Source organism: Catharus ustulatus, chromosome 9, assembly GCF_009819885.2.
Source record: "Catharus ustulatus isolate bCatUst1 chromosome 9, bCatUst1.pri.v2, whole genome shotgun sequence".
Lineage (NCBI taxonomy): Eukaryota > Metazoa > Chordata > Aves > Passeriformes > Turdidae > Catharus > Catharus ustulatus.
Genome location: NC_046229.1, coordinates 20862598 through 20885829, shown reverse-complemented (window position 1 = coordinate 20885829; position 23232 = coordinate 20862598). Strand labels below are relative to the sequence as shown.

The following is a 23232-nucleotide window of genomic DNA, read 5'->3' as shown; positions in this document are numbered from 1 at the left end:
TTCCCACTGCAGCTTGGAAGTGCAGCAGCATGTTCCCTGTTAAATAGAAGAAAACTTAAGGTGTTGGACCTTTAGATAGGCTCATTCTGACTTCTATGGCCACCTTTGGAGGAATAATAAAGCTCACTCAAAAGTTCTCTATTCAGTGAGTAACAGATTTTCAACCTGTATGTATTCCAATCTGTATGTACCACCCTAGTATGGAATTGCAACCACTCATGGAATTGGCACATAAACTGCTTCCTAACACAGCTGTACCTAGGTTAGAAACCTGACTGATAGCCAGCTAGTCTGGATGGGTCAAAAAGGATTTCTGAAGAAGCACAGGTATGTGGTCAATTTTTTCTTCTGAAAGAAATTTCCTGTAATAAAGGGTTCACGTCATTTTATTTGAATGAAAATAATATGATACAGAATTTGTCCATTTATTTGTGACTACAGCAGGCTTAAATTATTAGTAAGATATTGTGATTGGAAGATTATATGTATGGTAAGAAACAGAAAATCAGGTTTTTCATATGCTTAAATGTCAGTTTATTGACACATACGCATTAGCTACTTAGGGTGATACAACACAGAACATTCTACTTAGGTGAAAGAATACACCTCTAATTTCAGTGTGTATTAATGGCCTAACATTTACAAACCTCACACTGACAGTAATGTCACTCACTAAATTGATCTGAGTAAAATTTATAAAAAGAATGTTGTAGATCAAAACATTTGCAGTATTGCGAAGTTACTGAAATAAAGATAATTAACCTTTAAAAGTTATTGTAGCTAGAAAGATAATATGTATATATTTTATTCTTTTATTCAAAATAATTGCAGCTGGTATAATTTCAAAGATGATATTGCTGCCATTAGATGCACTGTTGATCCATCTTTTTTGGGTTCTGTGCAGTTTGCCTTTGCAGGATCAGATAGGCTTTGTCACAATTTTTGTAGAAATTTAATGGTGGCTGCTGAAGCAGAAACAAGGAATTTTATTGCATTTTACTAAGGTGCTAAGTTAACAATGATCTCAGTTACAGACAGGATACATATTTTATAAACTAAGAAGAGATTATTAAGTACGATTCATTTAATTACTGCCTACATATAAATAAATCCAAATGTAATGAACCAGACGTGACCATTCCAATGCAAATTTTCTTGCATATGTTACAACTTGTCATTTTCTTGTAATGTCTGGTTTTTTACCTAAGGTTGTGTGATCATCTACAAGGGATCCTTGTAGATATTCCTATAGGAAGATGGAGAATTGATAAGCATTTTTACTGAAAATTGGGGTTGTCCTTAAGATGAGAAGGCTTGATGTCACACATTGAATAAGCCATGAGTGCACGCTATCTGTCTACAGGACTTCAGTTTCTGCCCTCCTTTACAGTATTTCAGTCCCTCCTTTTTCTGCTACCATAACTTGTATTGTTATGGTACCTGGGAACCTCTTCCATGGACAGTTCCCACCAAGAGAAGGTCAGAGCCATGTTGTATAATAGATTCCAGCTCAGTGTCAGGAAGTCTAAGTGAAGGAAGCAAGTCCTCTGAACTTTAATAATGAATGCTGTTTATATTTGTGACATTAGGGCACGTCAGAAATCAATCTGCTTTTTTCACCAGATGCTGCTGAACTCCAGATGATACCATACTGTGCAATGGTAGAAATTGTTAGGTGCAGTGTAATATAAAGGCAGCAGAATTTGATCTATATGTATTGTATCAGTATTATTAATAATGATATATCACAGATTTCATTTCAGTTTGGATATTGTGGAGTGAATGAAAGCTATGGTATTTTCAAATGTTATTATATTATAATAATGTACTCCAGATTTCTACAGACTTTTAATATCTTTAATGGCATTCTATTTTTACAATATAGGGTTATGAATTAATAGAACAGAAAGCACTGTTGTAGGCTTTAAAACAAATATGTCATTGTCCGTAGAGGAAATCTAGGCTTGGAAATGCTAACCAAAATTGGAAGTAATTTTTTACATGCATTTTCTTCCTCTCCAAGTAAACAAAAACCACATGAAGTGCCTCTCATGTATTTGATGCTTGATACTCTTTCCTGACCTGGCAATGTAGAAGTCTGATCTAGCATCCAGTTTGCAACTGCTTAGCTTCAGTGAATGCTTTTAATTTCCAGCAGCGATATTATGATTGTTTTTTTCTTAAGTTTCCTAGAGGAAGAAAGCTAAAGGGAAAGGAAGGGAAGGAGACATATGGCTTTGGAGTTATATTTAATATGAAATATGAATGAGCTAATTATGGCTCTGGACCAAATGGTCTGATCCATACCACTGTAAATATGGAAAGCTCACTGAGTGAATGGATCTACTTCAGTCATAACACAGTAATGAAGACTAGAATTTGACTCTACAGTTTTAAATATTGAAGTTGCAAGTAATTTTGGGTCTTGACATGTGACACTACTTTTTCTTTGTGTGTTTTACCTTCTTTATATTTGAAAATAGAGGAACTTACAATGGAGTTAAATGATTAATCATTTGGTATCTTGAAAGATACTGGAATGCTCAGGAACCCATCTCACACAATTCTGATTTTTAAAAAAGGATTTTTTAAGAATTCACCCTTGCCATTCCAGAAATCCTGGCATTTTAAAGCATTTGGCCACTGCTGTACAGTCTTTCAGTGGCAGTGAGAGCTGCACATGTCTCTCGGAAATCTCTTGAATCAAGGACATAACGCCATTGAACTTTGCACTATAGTCATTAGTGAGAAGAGTAATCCCCTGCAAAGGTAGCAGAGTGGAATTTGCATTTTGATTGCAGACTGAAGGCTTGCCCCGATGAATGCAATCTTCTTTTCACAGACTTGCTTGTGGCATTGTCTGGCTTGCCTGCAAGGGATGACCTTCAAGCAGAAGTGCAACATGACCAAAAACATCTACATAAGGGACTTGCTTTCCAGGCCTGGATCTTGAATTTTGTCAAATTTGCCCTGGCAAACAGAGTTGAGTTTTCAAAGCTGATGTGCAAGTTTCATAAGGAGAATTAACTCTATCCTAAGAACTGGTGAACAGAGCTATTTGCGTGATTCTTATTTGTTATTTCCTTACCATCTGAAATCTTGACACCAAATTGGAAGGATATAAAAGCATTACATTATATATCATAAATCTGCATTTTTCTTTACTATTTGAGATAACTATTGGGGAAAACTGAAATCATTTATGCAAGCTGTTTTATGCACCATAAGGAAAGGCTCATGAAAGACCCTTGACCTGTCAATATATGGGTTCTATTAATGTTACCCCATATAAATAGAAGCTGAGATCTTAGTTTGTGGACCACACAAACAGACAAACTCATCCTCTTAGCACTGGTGCTCCTTCTGGCTATTGCTTACCATTCCCAGAAATCATGTGGGAGCAGCATGCTAGAGAAGAGGCGGTTTTCAGAGGGAACAGAAGCTGTCAGGATGCTGTTCAGTGACACTGAACACTGCAGAACCTAGGGAAACTGGCAGAGAGAAGGCACAGACTGCTCTTCCCTGCCTATGGGTTGCCTTCCTACCTCTCTCCCTGGTCTTCTGAGCAGGCAGTGTTGGCTGTGCAAGGACTGCTCATTGTGTTTTACACTTTATTTCCAATTTTGCAGTTTTTACCTCTAATCATTTAGGCCTGAGCTGCACTTTTTCACGAGCTTCTTATTTTAGACTGCATTCCTACATGTGTGTGTTCTGTGGCAACAGCATCTGCTGCTTTCTGGAGGGGCACAGAGCAGGTTATCTGAGCAGGCACAGTGAGCTCATCAAGAATTTTAAAACTGAGGTAATAGCAGTATTGTAAAGCCTACTGAAGGCTTGTTACAATAAAAATTGCACAAAAATTCCTGAAATTCCCTGAGACAAAATCTCTACAGGCAAAAAGAGGGTTTTTTTAACCTCTCTATATGGCAGCCCCAGCCATGACAGCAGGATTCATGCTTCTTATACATTCCTGCTTGGTATTCCTGTTATCTAAGACTTCTAAAGCATTTCTTTACTTTTTACTTGTTGACTAAAATGGCTCTCTGAACTCTTTAACATAAATTAGAGAAGCAGTTCTTGTTATTTGTCATCTATATGAACTTATTAGGTCAGCCATGTTATCTTTGAGAATAGACTAATTACCATTTTTGTGTTAATTACTTCACGTAGCTTGTCACTTCTATGTAATTTGTCATTTCTGTATAACTTGTCATTTCAGCCAACTTGTTGCTTCTATGAAAAATTGCATTTCTAGTAATTATTTTAAACTGACTAGTCCTGCTATTTTATGTTTTGTGGAAATAGTTTGTGGAAATAGTCAACTGTGGACTATTAGCAGAATGTTTGTTCTTATTATTTGGAATTTGTGGTTTGAAGATTGTCCTATTATTATTCTGTTTCTTGTCTGGAAGTTCTTTTAGCAGCAGAACTAGCATGGAGTAATGAATAATCTTGTTTATGGGCGAATAGTCTCCCAGTCAGCCAGCCAAAGAAAAACCATTATTCTGAAAAATAACGAAGAATCTGGTACAAATTATAGAAAAGAGCAAAGGATTAAGGAATGTAGCAATGGTTGACTTTCACACTGAATTGAAATTTTTACGAATATTTCTGGTGGCTGATTCTACATTACTGGTTCAAATTAACATAGGTACATCAAAAATAGCTGTTGGTTACTAGAAAAAAATGTGTAGCAGTTTCTTCAGAATGTTCCTTCAGTATGTGTGACAATTTCTTCAAAACTGTGTGGAAGACCTCTAAAAAAATAAATTATATGCATTAAAATAATTTTTTCACTACTCAGCAGAGAAGTTAGACTAATACCACAGTGTTTCCACACTGTTGAAACTTTTGAGAATGTTGAAACATGATTTCTTGTATTTGCCATGTATGTGGTTTTTAGGTAAATTCAGGTGTGTACTGCAACATTCATTCCCAATGTGTTAGCCTGCAACAAACATTGGATACTTGGTTTATGTTTAATAACACCCTAATGATCTGATGTGAAAAGGAAATGAGAAATTGCAAGATGTGAACAAAAAATTTAAAAGTTCACAAGCATTTTCTTGTGAATACATTTTAAGAAAGAAGAAATTATGTGCATTCTAGGCTGACTGAGAAAAGATTCGTTTAAGCGCTAAGTTGAGTTTTTCATATTTGGCAGTGTCAGGAGGTGAACAGGATGAGCTATTTAAACTTAATTTTGTTCACATCTGTGCAAATAGTCGTTTGAATTGTTGAATATTCACGGACAGTGGAGTTTGTACTTTAAGTTGATATTTGTTGACATGTAAAATGAATGTTAACAATAAATCAGCTATATTTAATGCCACAGTATAGTTCAAAGATGTGAAGACCAAGATTGACCAAGCTAATTTCTCAGCTTTAACATTAAAAGTAATTTAAAACTTTGTCTTCGCAAGTAAAGTGGTTATGAGTTTTCAGCATAAAAAATGTGGAATAGTCCCAGTGAAAAAAAGTCTACTGAAATTCTGCTTCCAGTAACAAAAATTGCATTTAAGAAGTCATGATTTGTAGGGAGTATGGTAATGAGCACATTAATTTTTCCTAGGAGGAAAGACATGCAGTATGCTAACTATTTTTTCTTACTTCCTGTCTTGAAGTACTTGTCCATTCAGTACTTTGTCCTTTTGCCATGGAGAACTTTTATACATTAAGGCTTTTTGTGGCCTTTACATATTTATGCAGGCTTTTTTGTTTAATTTGCATCAATATCAGTACAATAACAGCTCTGGATTTCAACTTTAGATTGTTAGACACTGAGCACAGATGCAATCTTACCATACTTGGTCTCTAAAGTATACATTTGCACTTAACTTGGAAATAATGAAAGACTGCAGTTCTGTCCATTTAGTCCTTGCAGGTACATTTTTCTTTTTCTAACTTGGATGTGAAATTAGTTTAGCTGCTTCCTTATTCCTTTGTGTCTGAGAAAGCAGTTATATGTAATAAGATATATTTTAATGTTAGCCAGAGATGGTTTTGTGGTAGCAGATTATTAGCAGCTGAATGCTTCTGAAAGTTTTGTGCAAACTTTGAAGATCAGTTCCGCTTCTCAGAAGTCGCTCATTAAAAGCATGTATTGGAAGTTTCAACCAGCAAGATCCTCAGCATTTGCAATTGGTGATTTTCAGTGTGTAGTCAAGTAGTTTGAAAATCTGATCATAAAAACCACATTGGATGGGATGAACTCTTACATATTTAAAAATTAATAATCCTTAAAATAATAGTGTAGGAGTAATGTGCAATAAGTCAAAATAGGATGCAACTACTGCTCTGATTAGACATATAGGTTGCAAAGGAATTAAAAGCCTTTTTAGGGGCTGCGTGCCATAGAGATGCAAGATAAATAATTCTTTTTGTTGTTTTGTTTTTTTTAAACTTTGTCAGCTGAACCCGTTGATGTGCTAAAAGCATTGGAATTTCACAATTCTCCAGAAGGAGTAACAAGAACAGCAGGATTTTGCACAAACAGAAGGAATTCAAAAGGATCGGATGTTGCTTACAGAGTTTCAAAAACTGCTCAGCTGAGTGCCCCAACAAAGCAGCTGTACCCAGGTAAGATTGGCAGAAAGCTGTTACTTCTGTACATTGCCTTGCTGCATATGTTTTTGTGTTCTCTAAAGCATAGCATGTAGTCCATCTTCAGTAGCACAAAGCACTTCTCTTATCCCCAGAGCTGGGTCTGCTTATGAACGGCAGGATGGGCTCTATCCATCAAATAATTCTGGTTTTGTTGGCTTCAGTTATAAAACTCTTCATCAAATTGTGTCACTGCTGGAATTGACTTGTAAGTCACATTACCTGTTCTTTCATGATGCTATCTGATGGAAACCTTATTTGGTGGCTTTGGCAAGTTTCCACCTGTTTCAATAGTGCATTTAAGAGCAGTTGTACTTCCTGGAGTAATGCTGGAGTGGGAGAAATGAGTTGTGGTTGGCCATTGCAGAATCATTCCCAGAAGTACCATCTGGTAAGAATTACCTCAGAATATCTGGGTATTTGGGGGACTGAACAAGGCTAGTTGTGGATAGATGTGATTCCATCTTCTCTCAAATTTCTCTAAAATGCAATAGTCGAATTTTGGCAAAGGTTCTTTGGATGTTACAGAGAGTCTCTTATTCCATTGTTTTGCTGTCACTTCTCACTTGACTCGAACTGTTGAGGAAAATGATAGTAAGAATAATAAAATCCAAATTCATTGGAGATTTAAATTTTCTGTTTTGACTCATCATGTAGATTTAGAACAATTAATACAGAATACATACAGATTAGAAGCGGCAAAGAAGAATACTTTCTTTTTTTTGTCCTTTAGAGTAGCAATCATATAGATATCAGTCAGACCCAGGAAAGGGTCAGGCATGCTTTATTCTGTAGTAAATATGTGTTCTCAGAGCAACAGCTACACACAGTTCAAGAGTAACTTGCACCTTCCCTGAACTCATAACTTACTATTGATGGAAGAAGATTAAAGCAAAATTCACTACAGATATAATATTAATAATATTTTTAATACAGTTCCTCAAGTTTTAATATATCCTCTCAACTAAGTTGAATGGAAAATGTCCTGCTATCCTTAACAATAGTGAAAAACCATCAAAACAATTTTTGGAGGTGATTATAGTAATTACTTCCTTTTCAATCTCGTGGAACAGGCTCTCTCGTAACCACAAGAAATCCTAATTTTTCAGATTTTTAAAAGAAGTTTGAGTGATCTTGTCTCTTTTTCTTAGTGCTCTGTAGTTGTGGAAAGACTATAGAAGATATCTAAGATAAGATCAAGCTGTGAGATATCATTTCAGCTAAACAACGCGTATTTTAATGTGTGCCATACTTGCCTTCATCTAACTCCTGCAAATCATCAGGAACTACTATATCCAGTAATTTAGTTTTATTTACCAACTTCCCAGAATATAATGGACCTTGACTTCACTGACTAGAAGGCATTATATGGCTGTACTATGTAAACTGCTTAGATTTTTGTGGTACTGTTGTTGTACATGTTCCTGGTTATCTTTTACAAAAGCATAAAGGAATGATAACCCAGTTATATAAAAAGATTTTTCTAGACATTATCCCTCCAATTTTTGCTGTTATCCATAATTATTTTTCAAATAGAACCATTCCACTTAACAAGAAATTTGAAAGTATTTGAGAAGGCTTTGATGACTATTCCAGATACATGTCCAAGAACTATATGTGCATATAGTTTTGTATGTTAGATGCAATATATGTAGTTATTATGCTAAAATGGGGAAGGGGGGGTTGTTTTGTTTTGTTTTGTTTTTTTTTACTTTTTCAATCAAAGCTGTGTTTGGAGAAAATTCTCTTCTGATTACCCAAAGTAGATTCAAGATAAAACCTTTGGGAATATTGCGTCATAGCCACGATTACAGAAACTACTGAGCTGAGACCCATAACTCATTTTCAGTCACCTCTCTTAAAGAGCTCACTTTTTCCCCCTAGGATGTTATGTATTTGAAGAGCACATGCCCAGACAAGCTGAATTATTATCAGCTGCCTTAAGCGGTTTGAACATATCTTTCAGATTAACAGTGGAGATAGGGCAGGTACTCAGTGCTTTTCTAGTAGTTCCTTTAGCCTGTGTTGACAATCATCTTCTTTCTTTTCCATTTTTTGCTATGACATTAGAAGATATAATGTAAAGTTTAATTTAGTGTGCTTTCTTTACCCTGTCATGAAAAACTTTTACCAATGACTCACCAGAGTAAATGAAATGTTTCCTATCTGTTGAGCTGTGATCCCTTCAAAATAAGATGTCAAAACTGTGTATAACCATGGTCTAAGTTACTACGATGTTTCAACAAGCTCCCATAAAAAAGTTAAAAGGGGATGGAAAGCACATAAAGTATCATTGCAGCAGACAAAATAAAAACATAAGACCAGGGGGTTCTGGTTTAGAAGGGTAGTGTGCCATTTAAAGAGCAAGGGAAATTTTGTTTACACATTGTAATTCAAGAAGTAAAAACCTGTCCTCAAGGAGGAATCTAGAATCTTTGGAGTCTTCCCACAATACCTGTCTTGGAAACAATCTTATATTTTCTCTCTTGGAAGAAGAAATTCCCAAATCAGAATTTGATTAATTCTTACATGCTTTAACTCATTCCAAAACCACAAGATACTATTTTATTAAATCTTGTTCTACTATTATATTAAAATGATTAAGAACATTTTATCCACTCTCCTGCACACAAAGCTGCAGTTATATTCATTGCCAATGTTATTATTAGATTCTCATCTATTTCTTGTATGGCAAATTACAGTTGAAGCCACATGCATCCAGAACATATTCTGAATTTTAGAATCTCAGTCTTACACTTTGTTTGTTATTAAGCCTAATAGAGTTTTGCAACAAGTGAAATGCAGATTTACCACAAGATTCAACAGGAGCAGTACTTCAGTGCTTCATTTATAAACTAGTTGTAAAGGTGGAAACAGTGTTTGATGTATCATCTCTACTTCAAAAACAAAGCTTCAGGAAATAAGTGAAAAGTAATATTCTTTGATTTTGCTTAAATCTCCCATTAAAGAAAACTAGATATGTATTTTTTTAATGTCATGCACAATATAATTCCAGGAAGACTCAAATATGTATAGTGAGAGAGAAACTAAAAGAAATTGTTATCAAGGGCTATTAAAATACCTGTGAGTCTTCTTTGCTATGGTACTGATGCTTGTTATGTTGAGTGAAATTGTACTGCACACTTTTAAATTAGAAGGTTGCTAAACATAATATGAATTTAAAAAGCAGTGAATGTGAAACTACTGTGGTCCTTTCATATTTAATTTTATTGCATGAATTCACAGTAGATTTAGAGTGCCTCTCCTACAAAGACAGGCTGAGAGAGCTGGGCTCATTCAGCCTGGAGGAGAGAAGGCTCTGAGTTCTTTAAATACTCTTAACCCTTTCAGTACTTAAAGGGGCTTATGAAAACAGGGGTAGGGACTATTTACATGGGCAACTGATGATAGGACAAGGGAGAATAGCTTTAAAATATAAGAGGAGTATTGGAAGTTAGGAAGAAATTCTTTACTCAGAGAGTGTTCAAACGCTGGAACAGGTTGTCCACAAAAGTTGTGGATGCCCCAACCCTGAAAGTGTTCAAGACCAGCTTGGATGGGGGCCTGAGCAACCTGGTCTAGTGTGTGGCATCTCACTCCCCTTGGCAGGAGGTAGCACAAGATGAGTTTTAAGGTTCCTTTCAAGCCAAACCATTCTATGACTGTATGATTTAAAAGTTACACTTTTAAGAACCATTAAGGTATACCTTTCAGGAATTAAAGTGAAACCAGAAAGGAAAAGACATAGAAAATGTTGCTAATATAATTTTTTCACCTACTCATTTTTGAGAATTAAAAAACCCTGCAGTTTTTATGGCAGATCTTATGTGCTTATAAAAAAATGTAAAAATGATTTAATCTTTTCTGAATTTATAGATGTATATATATCACTTTGTTTACAGGTGGAGGTTTTCCCGAAGATTTTTCCATATTAATGACAGTAAAACCTAAAAAGGGTATTCAGTCTTTCCTTTTGTCTATCTACAATGAACAAGGAATTCAGCAAGTAGGTGTTGAAGTTGGTAGATCCCCCGTCTTCCTGTTTGAAGACCAAAATGGAAAACCTGCCCCAGAAGACTATCCTCTTTTCAGAACAGTCAACATCGCTGATGGCAAGTAAGTGTAACATTTTAAAATGGAAAATGTATTGCAGGCCACTGTATATGTGGTCATCTATTTAAAAACAGTTTCCTTAAATATTTAACTGAGTCAGTAATATAATTTCTAGGTAGTTGGACTGGTGTAGTAAAAAATTAGAGAAGCTTTGCAGCAGAATACAGTTACAGCTCCAATGGTTCATACAGCTATAAATGAAACAAACCACCTTTCTTATCTGCCATTTTTATAAATCAAGGGTGAGGAAATAGTCATGGAAGTTAATCTGACCCAAGCTAAACCTATAAAGATTCTTCCTGTGCAATATACAAAGAAGCTATTTTCAAAAATCGCAAGGAATAGTCTCAAAAGAAATGTCTGGTCCACTTGTAGGTGGTAGGCAGTGTGAAGACGAGTTGACAAGATAGCATAGAATTTCTTCTATCCTGGGCCAAACCAGCAGATAAATGAAATAAAATAGTTTGGGATATCTATGTATAAGGAAATCCTGTATAAGGAAACGAAGAAAGAATAAGGTGGATCATTAATCCTAAGTGCTGCAAGGATTTATACTGCACCCCCAGTAAAGGAATTAATCTGAAACACCTGTTGCATTAGTAATGCAGTTTTTGTAGCTATGTAAACAATCAATCATTCTCTGGGTATGTCATTCTAGTGCTTGTGAAAGGACATTTACTCTTTCAAAGGCTTTTTATTTGCTGTACTGCAATCCAAGAGGAGCAGCCACAGTCTTCAGAGATACACAGAAATAAATTTTACTGAAGCAAAAGAAAACAACTCCATGAGGAAGGGCAAAAATTGAACTATAGTAAAATATGTTTATATTGAAATAAAGAAGGAAAATTAAAAGTGATTGTCTGCTTGGCCTAGTATTACCAGACAATGAAATTATATGATGAAACCTAGACTTGATTCATTTCCCTAGCAGGAGTGACAAAAAACAAAGCAGCATTTTTTTAAAAATGGACTTTTTCTAAATAACAAAGCTTTGACATAGAATTTCATCCAAAATGTTAATAAAGTGGCAAAAATAAAGAAATAAAAATGAACTTGGTTTGATACAATTTCCTACAGTGAGACTATACAACTTCTAAATCAACTGCAGTCAATCCTAGGCACAGTGAACTATGAATTCATGCTTTCAGCTTCTACACACTTTCAAAAGATAAGCCAACAATTTTCTTCTGACTCTGCTATTTTATGAAGGATCTAGGACAACAATCTTCATCTCAAACTGAGATATATTTAAAAAGTGTGAACAGTGTAATGTGCCTGAGGATGCATGGCCAGTTTGCTTTTATAATGGTAGTGTTTAACAGCATTCCAGAGAAAACATGGAATTACAGTTCTGGCTCAGTGATACTGTTTAGCAGTCAGATTCCATTAGCTTCAAGGTGTTCCTTTTGATACACAGACACTCTTTGTAACAATGATCTAAGCTTTCTCTCTGATTTAGGCAACCCTATGCCACAGATGCCAACTAAAATAATTTGGTTCCAGCCTTCCTCTTACCAGTCACTAGTATGACATATTTTACATTTTTTGCCCTGGTCTATCAGAGATTTTTAAATCTTTTGCTCCATGCTGGATTATAGAGTGGTCTGCTTTTGTTCTTAACCTTTTGTCATAGCAGAGAGGCTCACAAAATTATTGGTCTGTCCTGATTACTCAAAGTCTCATAAATAACGTAGTAGAGTTGGTCAAAACATACAAAACTATTCTCAAATGTCTCTAAAATAAACTCACTTATTAATTTGAGTTGGGTAATGTTCTCTGGTTAAAGCTGCAGAGGTCAGTTTGAGCCTCACTCACAGAGGGTGTTCGCAACGAGCTGTGATCGGACTCCTTTGTGCTGAGGGACAGATGTATACAGTGAATAGTCAAACCACTTTGTACACTTGTGTATGTATAGAAGAAAGAAATAAAATGAGACATTTTACATTTTATCTGTGCATTAATTGGTGCACCATCTCTTATAAACAGATTTGATAAGAACACAATGACCTAGTTTTAAAAACATAAATTACATTGGAGTGTTTTTTTAATAGGTGGCATCGAGTAGCTATCAGTGTGGAGAAAAAGAGTGTTACAATGATTGTTGACTGTAACAAAAAAACTACAAAACCACTTGACAGAAGTGACAAAACTGTTGTGGACACCAATGGCATCACTGTCTTTGGAACCAGGATTCTGGATGAAGAAGTTTTTGAGGTACAAATCAATAATGAACAAATGGAATTGAGTTATTTTGTATTGAGTGAGGTGCTTAATGCAAACCAGAATAATCTTTCAGGTCAAATGCTGGTATAATGTAGAAACTTTGATTTCTAGAACCTGTTAGGATAGACTAAAATAAAAGGGAAGTAAAACAGGCAAGAGTATTGTTGGAAGATTCGGTGCATTTTTCTGTCCTTTTTGTTGTATCTGGAAGGGAGTTGCTTTTTTTGTCTTTCTGCCTAATGCTGAGATACCTGAGATATTTGGGAGAATTATTCAGGGAAATTTGTGTAGTATGATACTGAATCATTTTCTTTCTGTCTGTCTTAAACATTTGCAGATATATGTATGTGCTAACAGTATTTGGGAGCAGGGCAGAAGGACCTGGAAAGTTTTCTGTGTAATAAGAATCTGTTATAGTGTTTATCCCACTTACTACTCTTTCCAGTAAATGGAACATACTTTGGCAATAAGGACATATATGTTTCCATCATTTACTGGCCAAGAAGTACATATAGGAAGGGTAAAATGCCTTTAAGGAAGTAAATGCCTTTTACTAAATCATGAGGCCTTTCTGGGTAGAATCTTTAAGTCAATAATTATTTTTACAGACTAATTATGAAGCTTCTTAGATCTACACTATTGAGATTTCTTTTATAACATTCTTATACAATGGTTAAATTGAAACATTTAAATTAAAAATGAAAAATAAGAAATTGCAGATTGGTGGTTATTTGATCTACAGAACATCTGTGCTTTATAAATGTCAACAATTTTAGTCCTAGCTTTAAGCAGAACATACGTTTGAGAAGTTGCATAGGTATCAAGAGGGGAAATAGGAATTTTGAGTGTAGCATTGTGGCATTGTTACCTTTGTTTTCCATGGACATGATGAACTGTGGGTCTTTTGAAGATCGAAATTTCTGGGGTGATTTAGTGGATGAACCTGTATGGTATGTTTGGTATTTACAGCCTAAGTCACCTGTAGTCCCCAATACAGTTTGCACATCTGAGGAACATTATTTTCTGTTTGAAGATGAATACCACAGCTGTCTCTATCTGGGAAGTGACAAGGATTTTTTTGATCTCCTCGTGAGATAATTAAGTTTTCATTTGTATTTCATTCTTAGGTGAGAAACTAGCTTCCCCAATATTTGTGTTTGGTTTATTTAACTCAGTGCAATCACTAAATAAAAATATCTGTGTGAAGTTTCAGAGGTGCTGAAATGATCATATATACCTGTTTGGAAATAATTTTTTATGATATATGCATAGAGGGAGATTTTTATTTTATCATTTACCTTAAAAGATGGGAAGGGATGTAGTAGAATGCAATTATTTTTTGGTGAGCAACTGGTGAGTAAAGTTGGATGAAGATATAATTTAGGAAATTGAAATTAGAGCTTTAATCAGAATTACCAGATTAACTGAGGAAACTCAAAAATAACCCTGCATTTTTCTTGAAGTCAAACTTGTGTGAAGTCAAAATTGACACATGGATATAACTTTACAGAATTTGCTAGAATGAGTTAGAATTACTTTTCTCCAAGGTGTTGTCACTTGTGGAAGGAGGGAAAAGGAAAATAGTGATATCTGGTTCTCTGCCAGATTTTTTTTCTGAAATCTGTTACACTGACATGGCAAGTCAGAGCTTCAATTTCAGCTAAGACTCACTAAGAAGGAGGCTTTGAACTCACAAAAGAAATTGTGCAGTTGTCTGTAAGGTCAGTTTAGAGGCTGAATCTTAGGATTCAGTATTGAGAACAGCAACATTTCTACCTTTTTTAGCCTCACTGTACATTTCTGAATTTCTTCAGTGATCAGATTTTCTTACTCAACTGATTGCACCTCTCTTCTCCTTTTTTATTCAGAGTAATCAGTTATCATCTTGTAAGGCTGTTCTTGAAATTGATGTGTGTTTAGACTAAGTCTCAACTCTCTCTCTTAAATTAGAAGCTTGCAATCCTTGCTTTTGGGATAGGTTTCTGCTTTCTTTGTTGCTGTACAGCCACCATGGACTAATTCATAGTTATGTTGAATTATCTGAATCTGTAGGTAAAAATTGTGCATTTTGAAATTAGAATGTACCTTGAAGTTTAAACAAAATACTGGACCATATACATTTTTAATGGATCATAGAATCATAGAATAACTTGAGTTGGAAGGGACCTACAGGGATCATCAAGTCCAGCTCCTGGCCTTGCACAGAACTCCCCAGGAATCACACCATGGGCCTGAGAGCATTGTCCAAATGCTTCTTGAACTCTGTCAGGCTTGGTGCTGTGACCAGTGCCCTGAGGAGCCTCTTCAGTGCCCAAACACACTCTGGGGAAAGAGCCTTTTCCTAATATCCAAACTAAACTTCCCCTGGCACAGCTCCATGCCATTCTCTCAGTTTCTGTCACTGTCACCACAGAGCAGAGATCAGTGCCTGCCTCTCCTCCTTCCCACTGGAGGAAGTTGCAGACTGCAATGAGGTCTCACCACTGTCTCTCTTCTCTAGGGTGAGCAAGCCAAGTGACCTCTGTTCTAAGTCTGACCAAACAAAACATAATCTAGTTCATTTTGAGTTTGTCTACTGTTTTTCTACTCTCTAAACAGCATTCTTTTTGTTTTATTAACAAGAATTTATCCATCCCTTAGTTACTGCTGCCACAATTTCTAAAGTTTGGTGCTGTTTCCTGAAATCTATCCTTGCTTGAAAGTGTCGTGATTGTGTGTTAAATGTTCTGTTTTTCTCATTCATTGCAGCTCAGAGTGACATTTGGCGATTTCATGGGTCTCCTTGTTAGTATATCTGTGTTATGAACCCTGCTGTATCTTGAGACCACAGCAGTCACTGAATATGCACAAAACACAATGTGTCTTATTCTGCGTGCAGGCAATTCCAGAAGTCATCTAGTCAGACTTCTCATATGACATGTACAGCCTTTGCTAGCTTAAATGTAGTAAGCCCCTAAAAACAATTACCTTTTGCTGAGAGTGTCAGAAGAATTAATATTGTATCCATGCGTCACAGAGGTTGTCTTATCTTGAGTAATAATGGTATTTTACTCAAAATATGCCAATGATTTGGTCATAGTGGAGCACTCTTCAGTCTCCTCAAACTGAATGGAAATTTGAAATGTGGAAATAATAACTTGTAGATGCAGATAATAAACTCTTAGACTTCAGTGAGCTACTAATTGAAGATTATACTGTTTCTTTTTGGTCTTGAACCAATGTGTGCAGCAGAACACAACTGCACCAAACCCTGTTCCATCTCCAAGGTGACTCACTCCCACTGAAAGCAGGTGTACACAAATGAGTCCAAAACACCAGTTATTACATTACCTTATTCTGACCTCATCACAACTTGATTGTATCTTTTGAAAAAGGAATTACTCCTTCACTCATATTGCTCTAACATGTTTGCATGGATCATTCATTTAGAAGCTTCAGAATAAATATTGTTCCTGTGAGGAATGTTTCACACACTTTTAAATAATGTTACACCCCAGTGGCTCAAATATTCTTCTTTTTTTTCTAATTGTGTTATTTTAGGTTTGTAAAGCAAGATTTAACTAAATTGAATTCTTCATGATTTTCTTATATTTTATTTTTGTTCTTGATATTAGCCTCTGTTTTCTAAGCCATTGTCCTGTCTTTGTTCTGATTCTGGCAGTCTGACTGTTACTAACAGAAGAATATTTTATAGCACACTGGCAAATTTTAAGTACATACATTTTAATTGGTGTGACATGACCTCATAACTTTCCTATGATTATCAATAATTTCTGAATAAGTGAGCATACTGGGTATCCAGAGCTCAGGTAGATCACTGGAAGAAGGGAAGAGCTGGTTAGTGTCTTGAGAACAAGATAAATTGCTGCCAAATTCTCTGGTTTTGTTTATCCAAAACACAAAATAGTCTTTGGTAGGTTTACCTACTGGTGCTAAAGCTAAGAGGTATTTTTTTGTGGTGGTGCTGTCAAAAAACTTCTGGTTTAGCTGTAAAAGCAAGAAAAAAATTATCTAAAGTGTTTTCTAAATCTAGTGGGCACTTGTGTGTTTTACATGAGAAAATTCCAATTTGCAGTTGCCTGCTGCTCATTCCTGAATATAAGTGCTAATCTGAGATTTTATAACATTTTGCTTTGTTAATATGGAAATCAATATGATGTTAGAAACAAAATAGTGAATTCAGCAAACATCAGGTGCTGATAGTACAAATGATGAGAAGCAAATTATAAATTGTGAATGCATCTTAAAATAATAAAATTATGCTGTCTAGAAACTGTATTATTATTAACTGCCAAATTATGAGACCTTCATTTACACTGCTAAGCCCTTGCTCACTGAAGTGAATCTTTTGATATCAGTGGGACTAATTTGTAGATGCTTGTTTTTGAAAGACTGTCACAACATTCCTCAAACTTTTATATGTGTCTTTTGAAATTAATGTCTTCTGTGTTTTCAAATACACATTGCAAGAACAGCTGGCTTGTAAGTGTTTGTTGCAAAGAAGAGAATTCCCAAAATGCAAATCAAAAAAATAAAAAAAGAGAAAGAAAAAATGAGTGAGATGCTGGTACATGGCACCTAGTAGAGGAATTTTGAATTGTATCCATTGAAATGTGTTTGTAGCTTAAATGTTTTATAAATAATAGGAATCTTTTTATTCTTTGCCAGCTTTAAGGATTTGTCACTCCTCATTTAGTACTGTTGGTCTGAACAATACAAGTTTTTTATAAGTATTGTATAATAACTTAATAACTAACAGGGTGTTTATACAGTAATTTCCCTATAGACACCTTTTTTTTTCCTTCAAAACTTCACACATCAGACCAATACCATCATTTTTTAGGCACTTTGCTGTAAATGAGAATTACAAGACAAAACCTGATGTATAAGACTCTTATTTAAAGCCAATGAAAGCTTTAACAGCACAGAGTTTATGGATTAAATCCTTGCAGTAATACTTGTTAATAAAGGGTTTAGATTTTGATACTAGGCATTAATCTGTTCTCATGAAAAAAGCAACAAAACACTTGTGTACAACACTGGATTCCTGTTTAAAGGAATAGGTATAGCTGAGTGAGCAGCTGGAGATGGACTGGGAGTGCCCTGGCAGCAATGTGGGTTAGCCTGAAGTTGAGGACCTGTCCCTCACATATCTGGGAAGCCCTAGAGTACAAGTCAGACTGGAGCAGAATGAATAGAACTTTACTGGCTGCTCAGATTTGCTGTACAGCTAAATTAGAACAGAGCAGTCAGCCCAAAGAACCCCCCAGCATGGAGTGTGAAAGAGATGTCCTCAGTATCCTCTTCTTCACACTGCCCTGTGGAGCTGCACCACCAGTCGTGGAGACACTGCCAAAATGATTCCCACTATAGTAATTTAGTAATTGCTGCTGACCCACTGACTTTCTGTCAGACTAAAAAGAAATGTTTAACCTTCCAGGCAAAAATACTTAGAATCAGCCTTTCAGATATCAACATCAGAGTAAGTGGCGCCTGAGTATTGAGCCCTGAGAAGTAACAAGGAAACCACCACCAAAAAAACATAGAGCAAAGCAGACAATCATTTCGGAGGCAACTAATAAAAAACCAGGATTTCTTACAAAAAGCTTTCTCTTTGGCTTGTTTTGTTTTACTTTATTATTTTTTAACTCGATGAATGGTGATCTGGTGTATAATAATTTTTTATAGTATTTCCAAATGTATATTCAATTAACAAAAGTAAATCCAGTTTCCCTTTCTTATTTTTGGAAGCAGGGTGGGCAGAGAAGAAGAAGAAGGCAAAGATCTGGTAATTCATTGGAATTAAAGTTCATTTTCTAGGAATGTTTCCAAGAAACAAAAGAATGGTCATTTAATTCAACTGTCTGTAATTACATTTAAAATCAGCAACCTTGATCAAAGGATCAAGGTTCAAGGGATCAAGGGATCAAAGAATGCTGATGCTACATTGGCTTCAAAAGATTTAACAGATAGGCTTTGTTACTACCACATTTATTATTGAGTCTAATACATTTCAGTTTTAAACAACATATGTAAATACGATTTCAAAGATACACAAAAATGTAAGAAATTTGTAGATCTTTTATCTAGGAAGTAGGAAGTCCTTGGGCACATGTGTGTGCCTAAGTCTGTGTACACTTGCTGTTGTATGGGCATTGTAGTAAAGTCTATTATCTCAGCCAAGAATTGCAGTTGCCTTTGTGAACAGCTATGTTTTGAAGGTCAAGAATTATGATTGGAATGTCAACCTGTTTCTTAACTAAGCTGAATTTATCCTTCTATAAGCATGGAGTTCAAAGAATTAAGAAGACACTGATTTCTGTGGAAACTTTGACCTGTACAGTATTCTGCTTTCACAATTTATTGTTTTTACAGTGCTTCAGTCGGGCAGACTCTAAATATCTTTCTCTAGCTGTATTATGCAATGGGCCTGGGTTATGGAATATTATATTAAAAGCTTGTGGAATTCCTCAATCCCTCAAATCTTTGCAGGAAGATTAAATGAATTCTGCAGCAGGTTTTTCTAAATTCTATAGTAATAATATCCATGCTGTCTAGACTTTTGTTCTTTGGAGTCTATAGCTGTACTGTCACATAACTAATTAGAGAAAGTTGGCACAAATACCCAGGTTAGGGTATTTATGCTGATTTCTGCTGATCTACTGAAAAATTCAGTCTGTAATTTTTAGGCTTTAGCCATAATATTAAAATGAAATATATTGATTTTGTTCTTCTGAGTTGATTTAGTGCCTAGCACTGCTTTTGGTTTGCTTTTATCACCATTCATGTAAACATGTTTAAAATCTAATTAGCTTTGTAAGCACATAAGGGATACTAATTTTATCTGGCGTGAATCAGAAAGATGTATTTTGCTAATTCTAATCCTCACACTCTAGTTGTAGAAAGCATTTTTCAACCTCTAATATATACGTTAGTCATTTAAGTAATTGCTGGGGTTTTTTTTGTTTATTTGTTTGGTTTTGGTTTTTTCTGTTTTACTTTTCCCCTGCAGAGCTTTTGAAGTAATGCTCACCTGCTATTCCCTGGATAAAATAACTTTCACCTGGCAGGATTGTTATTTTATTAAGATTCTTGTAAAAGACATATCCCAAAATCTGCCTCTGAACTGTTTGAGTTTCTTATAGAACTAGAGAACAACGAGACCATTAAAATTTTATGGACTGGAAGAAAACAATATTTTCTGCACTGACTTCTTCATACAGTGCCCTTACATCCTTCTATGAATTAATATTTTTACCTTTTTACCAATGTGGCAGTTGATAGTAGAGGTATCTTTTTCCAATGATAGGGACTTTTAGGTAATAAATAGACTATAAATGGACTACTTTATGGTTGTAATTCTCTAATGCACCATATTTAGAAAGCGTTAGTAGGATTACCTGGTTAGAAAGAAAGGAGAATGTTTCAAGAAGAGAGATAATATCCAGAAATTTTTATGAAGTCAATTAAGGTAATAAGCAGCCATTAACATTTATTGATATAACAATGAAATAATTAGCTCCTTACTAGAGAGGCCCTTGATGATTTACATCATTGAGAAAATCTGACAGCATATCTAACTGGAGATTTTCTTTGTTCCTATTTCTGCTGCTGAATCTAAGGAAGACTCTAAAAATTTGGAATCACATGTAGCAATTATTACCATGAGGTGAACTAAAGCAATAAGTGTATGAAGATGTTGCCAAAATTGGAAAGAGAACTTGTTAGTTTACTGTTTTTCTGCAAATTTGGTCTCCATTTCCTTTTTTTTTTTTTTTTTGTTGTTCAGCACTGCATTTTTTTATGTTGCACTGTTTTCATATCAAAGTTATTTTCCCAGTGCAGATACCCTACCTTGTGCATTACTGCTTTGAGTTTTTCAGCAAGTCCTGGAGGCATACACACGCATAAATTTTCTTTTTTCAGGATGTCACTGTAGCGTGTCTGATGGATTCACAGTGGAATTTTCAATGAATGAGTTCAGCACACTCTTTTCATTCTTAGCTGGGATGTTCCTTGTAGTAGAAGACTTGATGTGAGGGAATGTGTGTGCAGTTGTTCCAGCAGGCAGTTCTACTGATTTGAGCATATTCTCCTTCTAGTTCTCTAGCCTGGTTCTACACTTTTGCTCTGGCATGCAACAAAGAAGTGAATAGCTCCTTAATCAAAACAACCCTTGGAGGATTCTGCAAAGAATAATTTATTTGGTGGAATACCTTATAGAAGGAATCCTTCTGTACTGTGTTTTCATCCTAGGTATAATTGGTGGACAAGATATTTCCTGGTTCTCAGGCAGCTTTTATCATATAACCAAAAGCCTGATTCAAAAGCCTCTGATTTTAATTATGAGCATATTGTTGAAATAGAGGGGAATTAAAGTGTTCGTAAACTTTAACTATTTTTATTCCACATTGTAATGAATTATTGAACTGTGCATTGCCTTTGTGAGTTATATGTTGGTTTTGACAACAACTTAGTGCCTTTTTCTGTAAAGAATTCAGGATCCAAACTAAATATTAAGTTTTAAAATTGGTTCACTTTGCTTCCAAAGTACTTGTAGGGTTAATGTTAGATAGAATACCTTGCTGGATGTTCTCCACTACCTCTGGGTGACTGAGATGTAGCCTTCATCTTTCTTATCCCTGATTAGCAAGTGACATTTAATATCTGACAAACCACTGCTTAAAATACATTGTTTTAAGAGTTATCCATGATAAAAAAATCATTACAAGGCTGTTAGTAGGTTATGATTCTCAAAAGCAAGCTAGGTTTTAGAGCTTTTTGGGACAAGTTAAGGAGGCACTTTGTTACAAGTATTAGTATGAAAAAGTGGCTGTGTGTATCTGCCTGATACCTCACCACACCTCCTCTGCATCTGCCTTCTCCTGTCGTCCCCCTTGCCTCTGACACCAAAGCAAGGTGGACAACAGACTCAGCAGAGATGTGAAAGGTTTTACTTTTATAACATGCTAGATAGCAACTTCCAGCTTTGTGAAATTGTCTGAGCAGTCTTTGCCAACAGATGTGGCATTTTCATGAAATTTTCATAGAGAAGGAAGAACTAATCTATAGACAGTAGCCTTTTGGACTTCCTTTTTATCTCTCTATGCATTTTTCAGAGTGCTTTAAGGATGCTCAAGTGTATTTGTACATTTTAATCTATTTTTCTTTCTCCTCCACTTTTGCTGTCTTGCTTTCATCACTCTACCCCATGAGATTTCCTTTTTTCCTGAAATTTTAATATAAGAAAAATTATATGACATATGCATATATGTTTATACACCTCAGTATTTGTTTGCAGGTCAGCTATTGGAATTCTTAATAATCCATAATTCAAAGTTCTGAGGACTTGTGCAAGTAAACTTTACGTGCCTCATTTATGACTCCAGGTCATGAAATATGACCTGATTATTTGTAGTTTATTTGCAATGAACTTTATAAAATTCTATTTTGGTCTCTCAAGGTCAGGCAGTTATAATCAAAGAATGTGTTTGTAAAGACAATTCTGTGGAAAATTTTCAAAGAGAAAGAGTGTAGATTTGTCCAACAAATACCTTAGAATGGTAACTAAATCACAATAATGAAATCTGCAGTAATGCCTGTGCAGCATCATGAGTTGATATGATTGGCCTGATCTGAAAGGAAAGCTCTTGGACTATTCTAACTGTACAGCCAATACTTCATGGAACAAAGTATTCAGAGAAACAATTTAATTAGCAAAGACAGAAAATAAAAACAAAAAAATAGAAAAGAAAAATTAATAATTTACTGGAAATATTTTTATAGCACATCTTGAAGGAAAAGGAGGGAAATTAACATTTGGGATTCCAAGAAAATGATGTAAAATCAATCGGTTCTTCAGTAAACTTCTTGTACATGAATAGCCAGTAGCAATGTATGTATTCTGTAAGAATGTATGTATTCTGTGAGGATTTCTGAGAGCCTCCATCTATAAGAAGCCATGACAGGCAGACAGGCAGGGCTGGGAAATACAGTAAATGGATCAGGAGCAGCTTTAACCAATTTAGGGACATTTAAGCCAAGTGGTAACAGCATACTGAGTGCTTCTTGCAAACACACAATCCAACAGAACTCAGTGCCAAAATTCCATGGCACTGAAGACCAGCACAAAGCTCCAGAGTACTGGCTGTATTCCTGGACCTGTGTTCTCTTAGGCTCTCCGACTAAACAGTAGTTTCAGTAGTTTGGGCACGGCTCCCGCTGGCTGGCACTCTGCGGACACTGAGACCTGTCCAGGCACCTCAGACAGCCAGGAATGCTCAGGGCCAAAGA

At 35.5% G+C, this 23232-nt stretch overlaps 1 protein-coding gene across 5 annotated transcripts in view; it reads left to right on the top strand.

Moving 5' to 3' along the window:
* The window catches only part of COL11A1 (collagen type XI alpha 1 chain), a 132213-nt gene that overhangs the window by 9330 nt on the left and 99651 nt on the right, over positions 1–23232 (top strand). For all 5 annotated transcript variants that reach the window (XM_033067093.2, XM_033067094.2, XM_033067092.2 and 2 more), the window contains exons 2-4: positions 6412–6579; positions 10506–10719; positions 12768–12930. In XM_033067093.2, coding sequence (XP_032922984.1) covers positions 6412–6579; positions 10506–10719; positions 12768–12930 — 545 coding nt within the window. The remainder of the gene's footprint in view (positions 1–6411; positions 6580–10505; positions 10720–12767; positions 12931–23232) is intronic.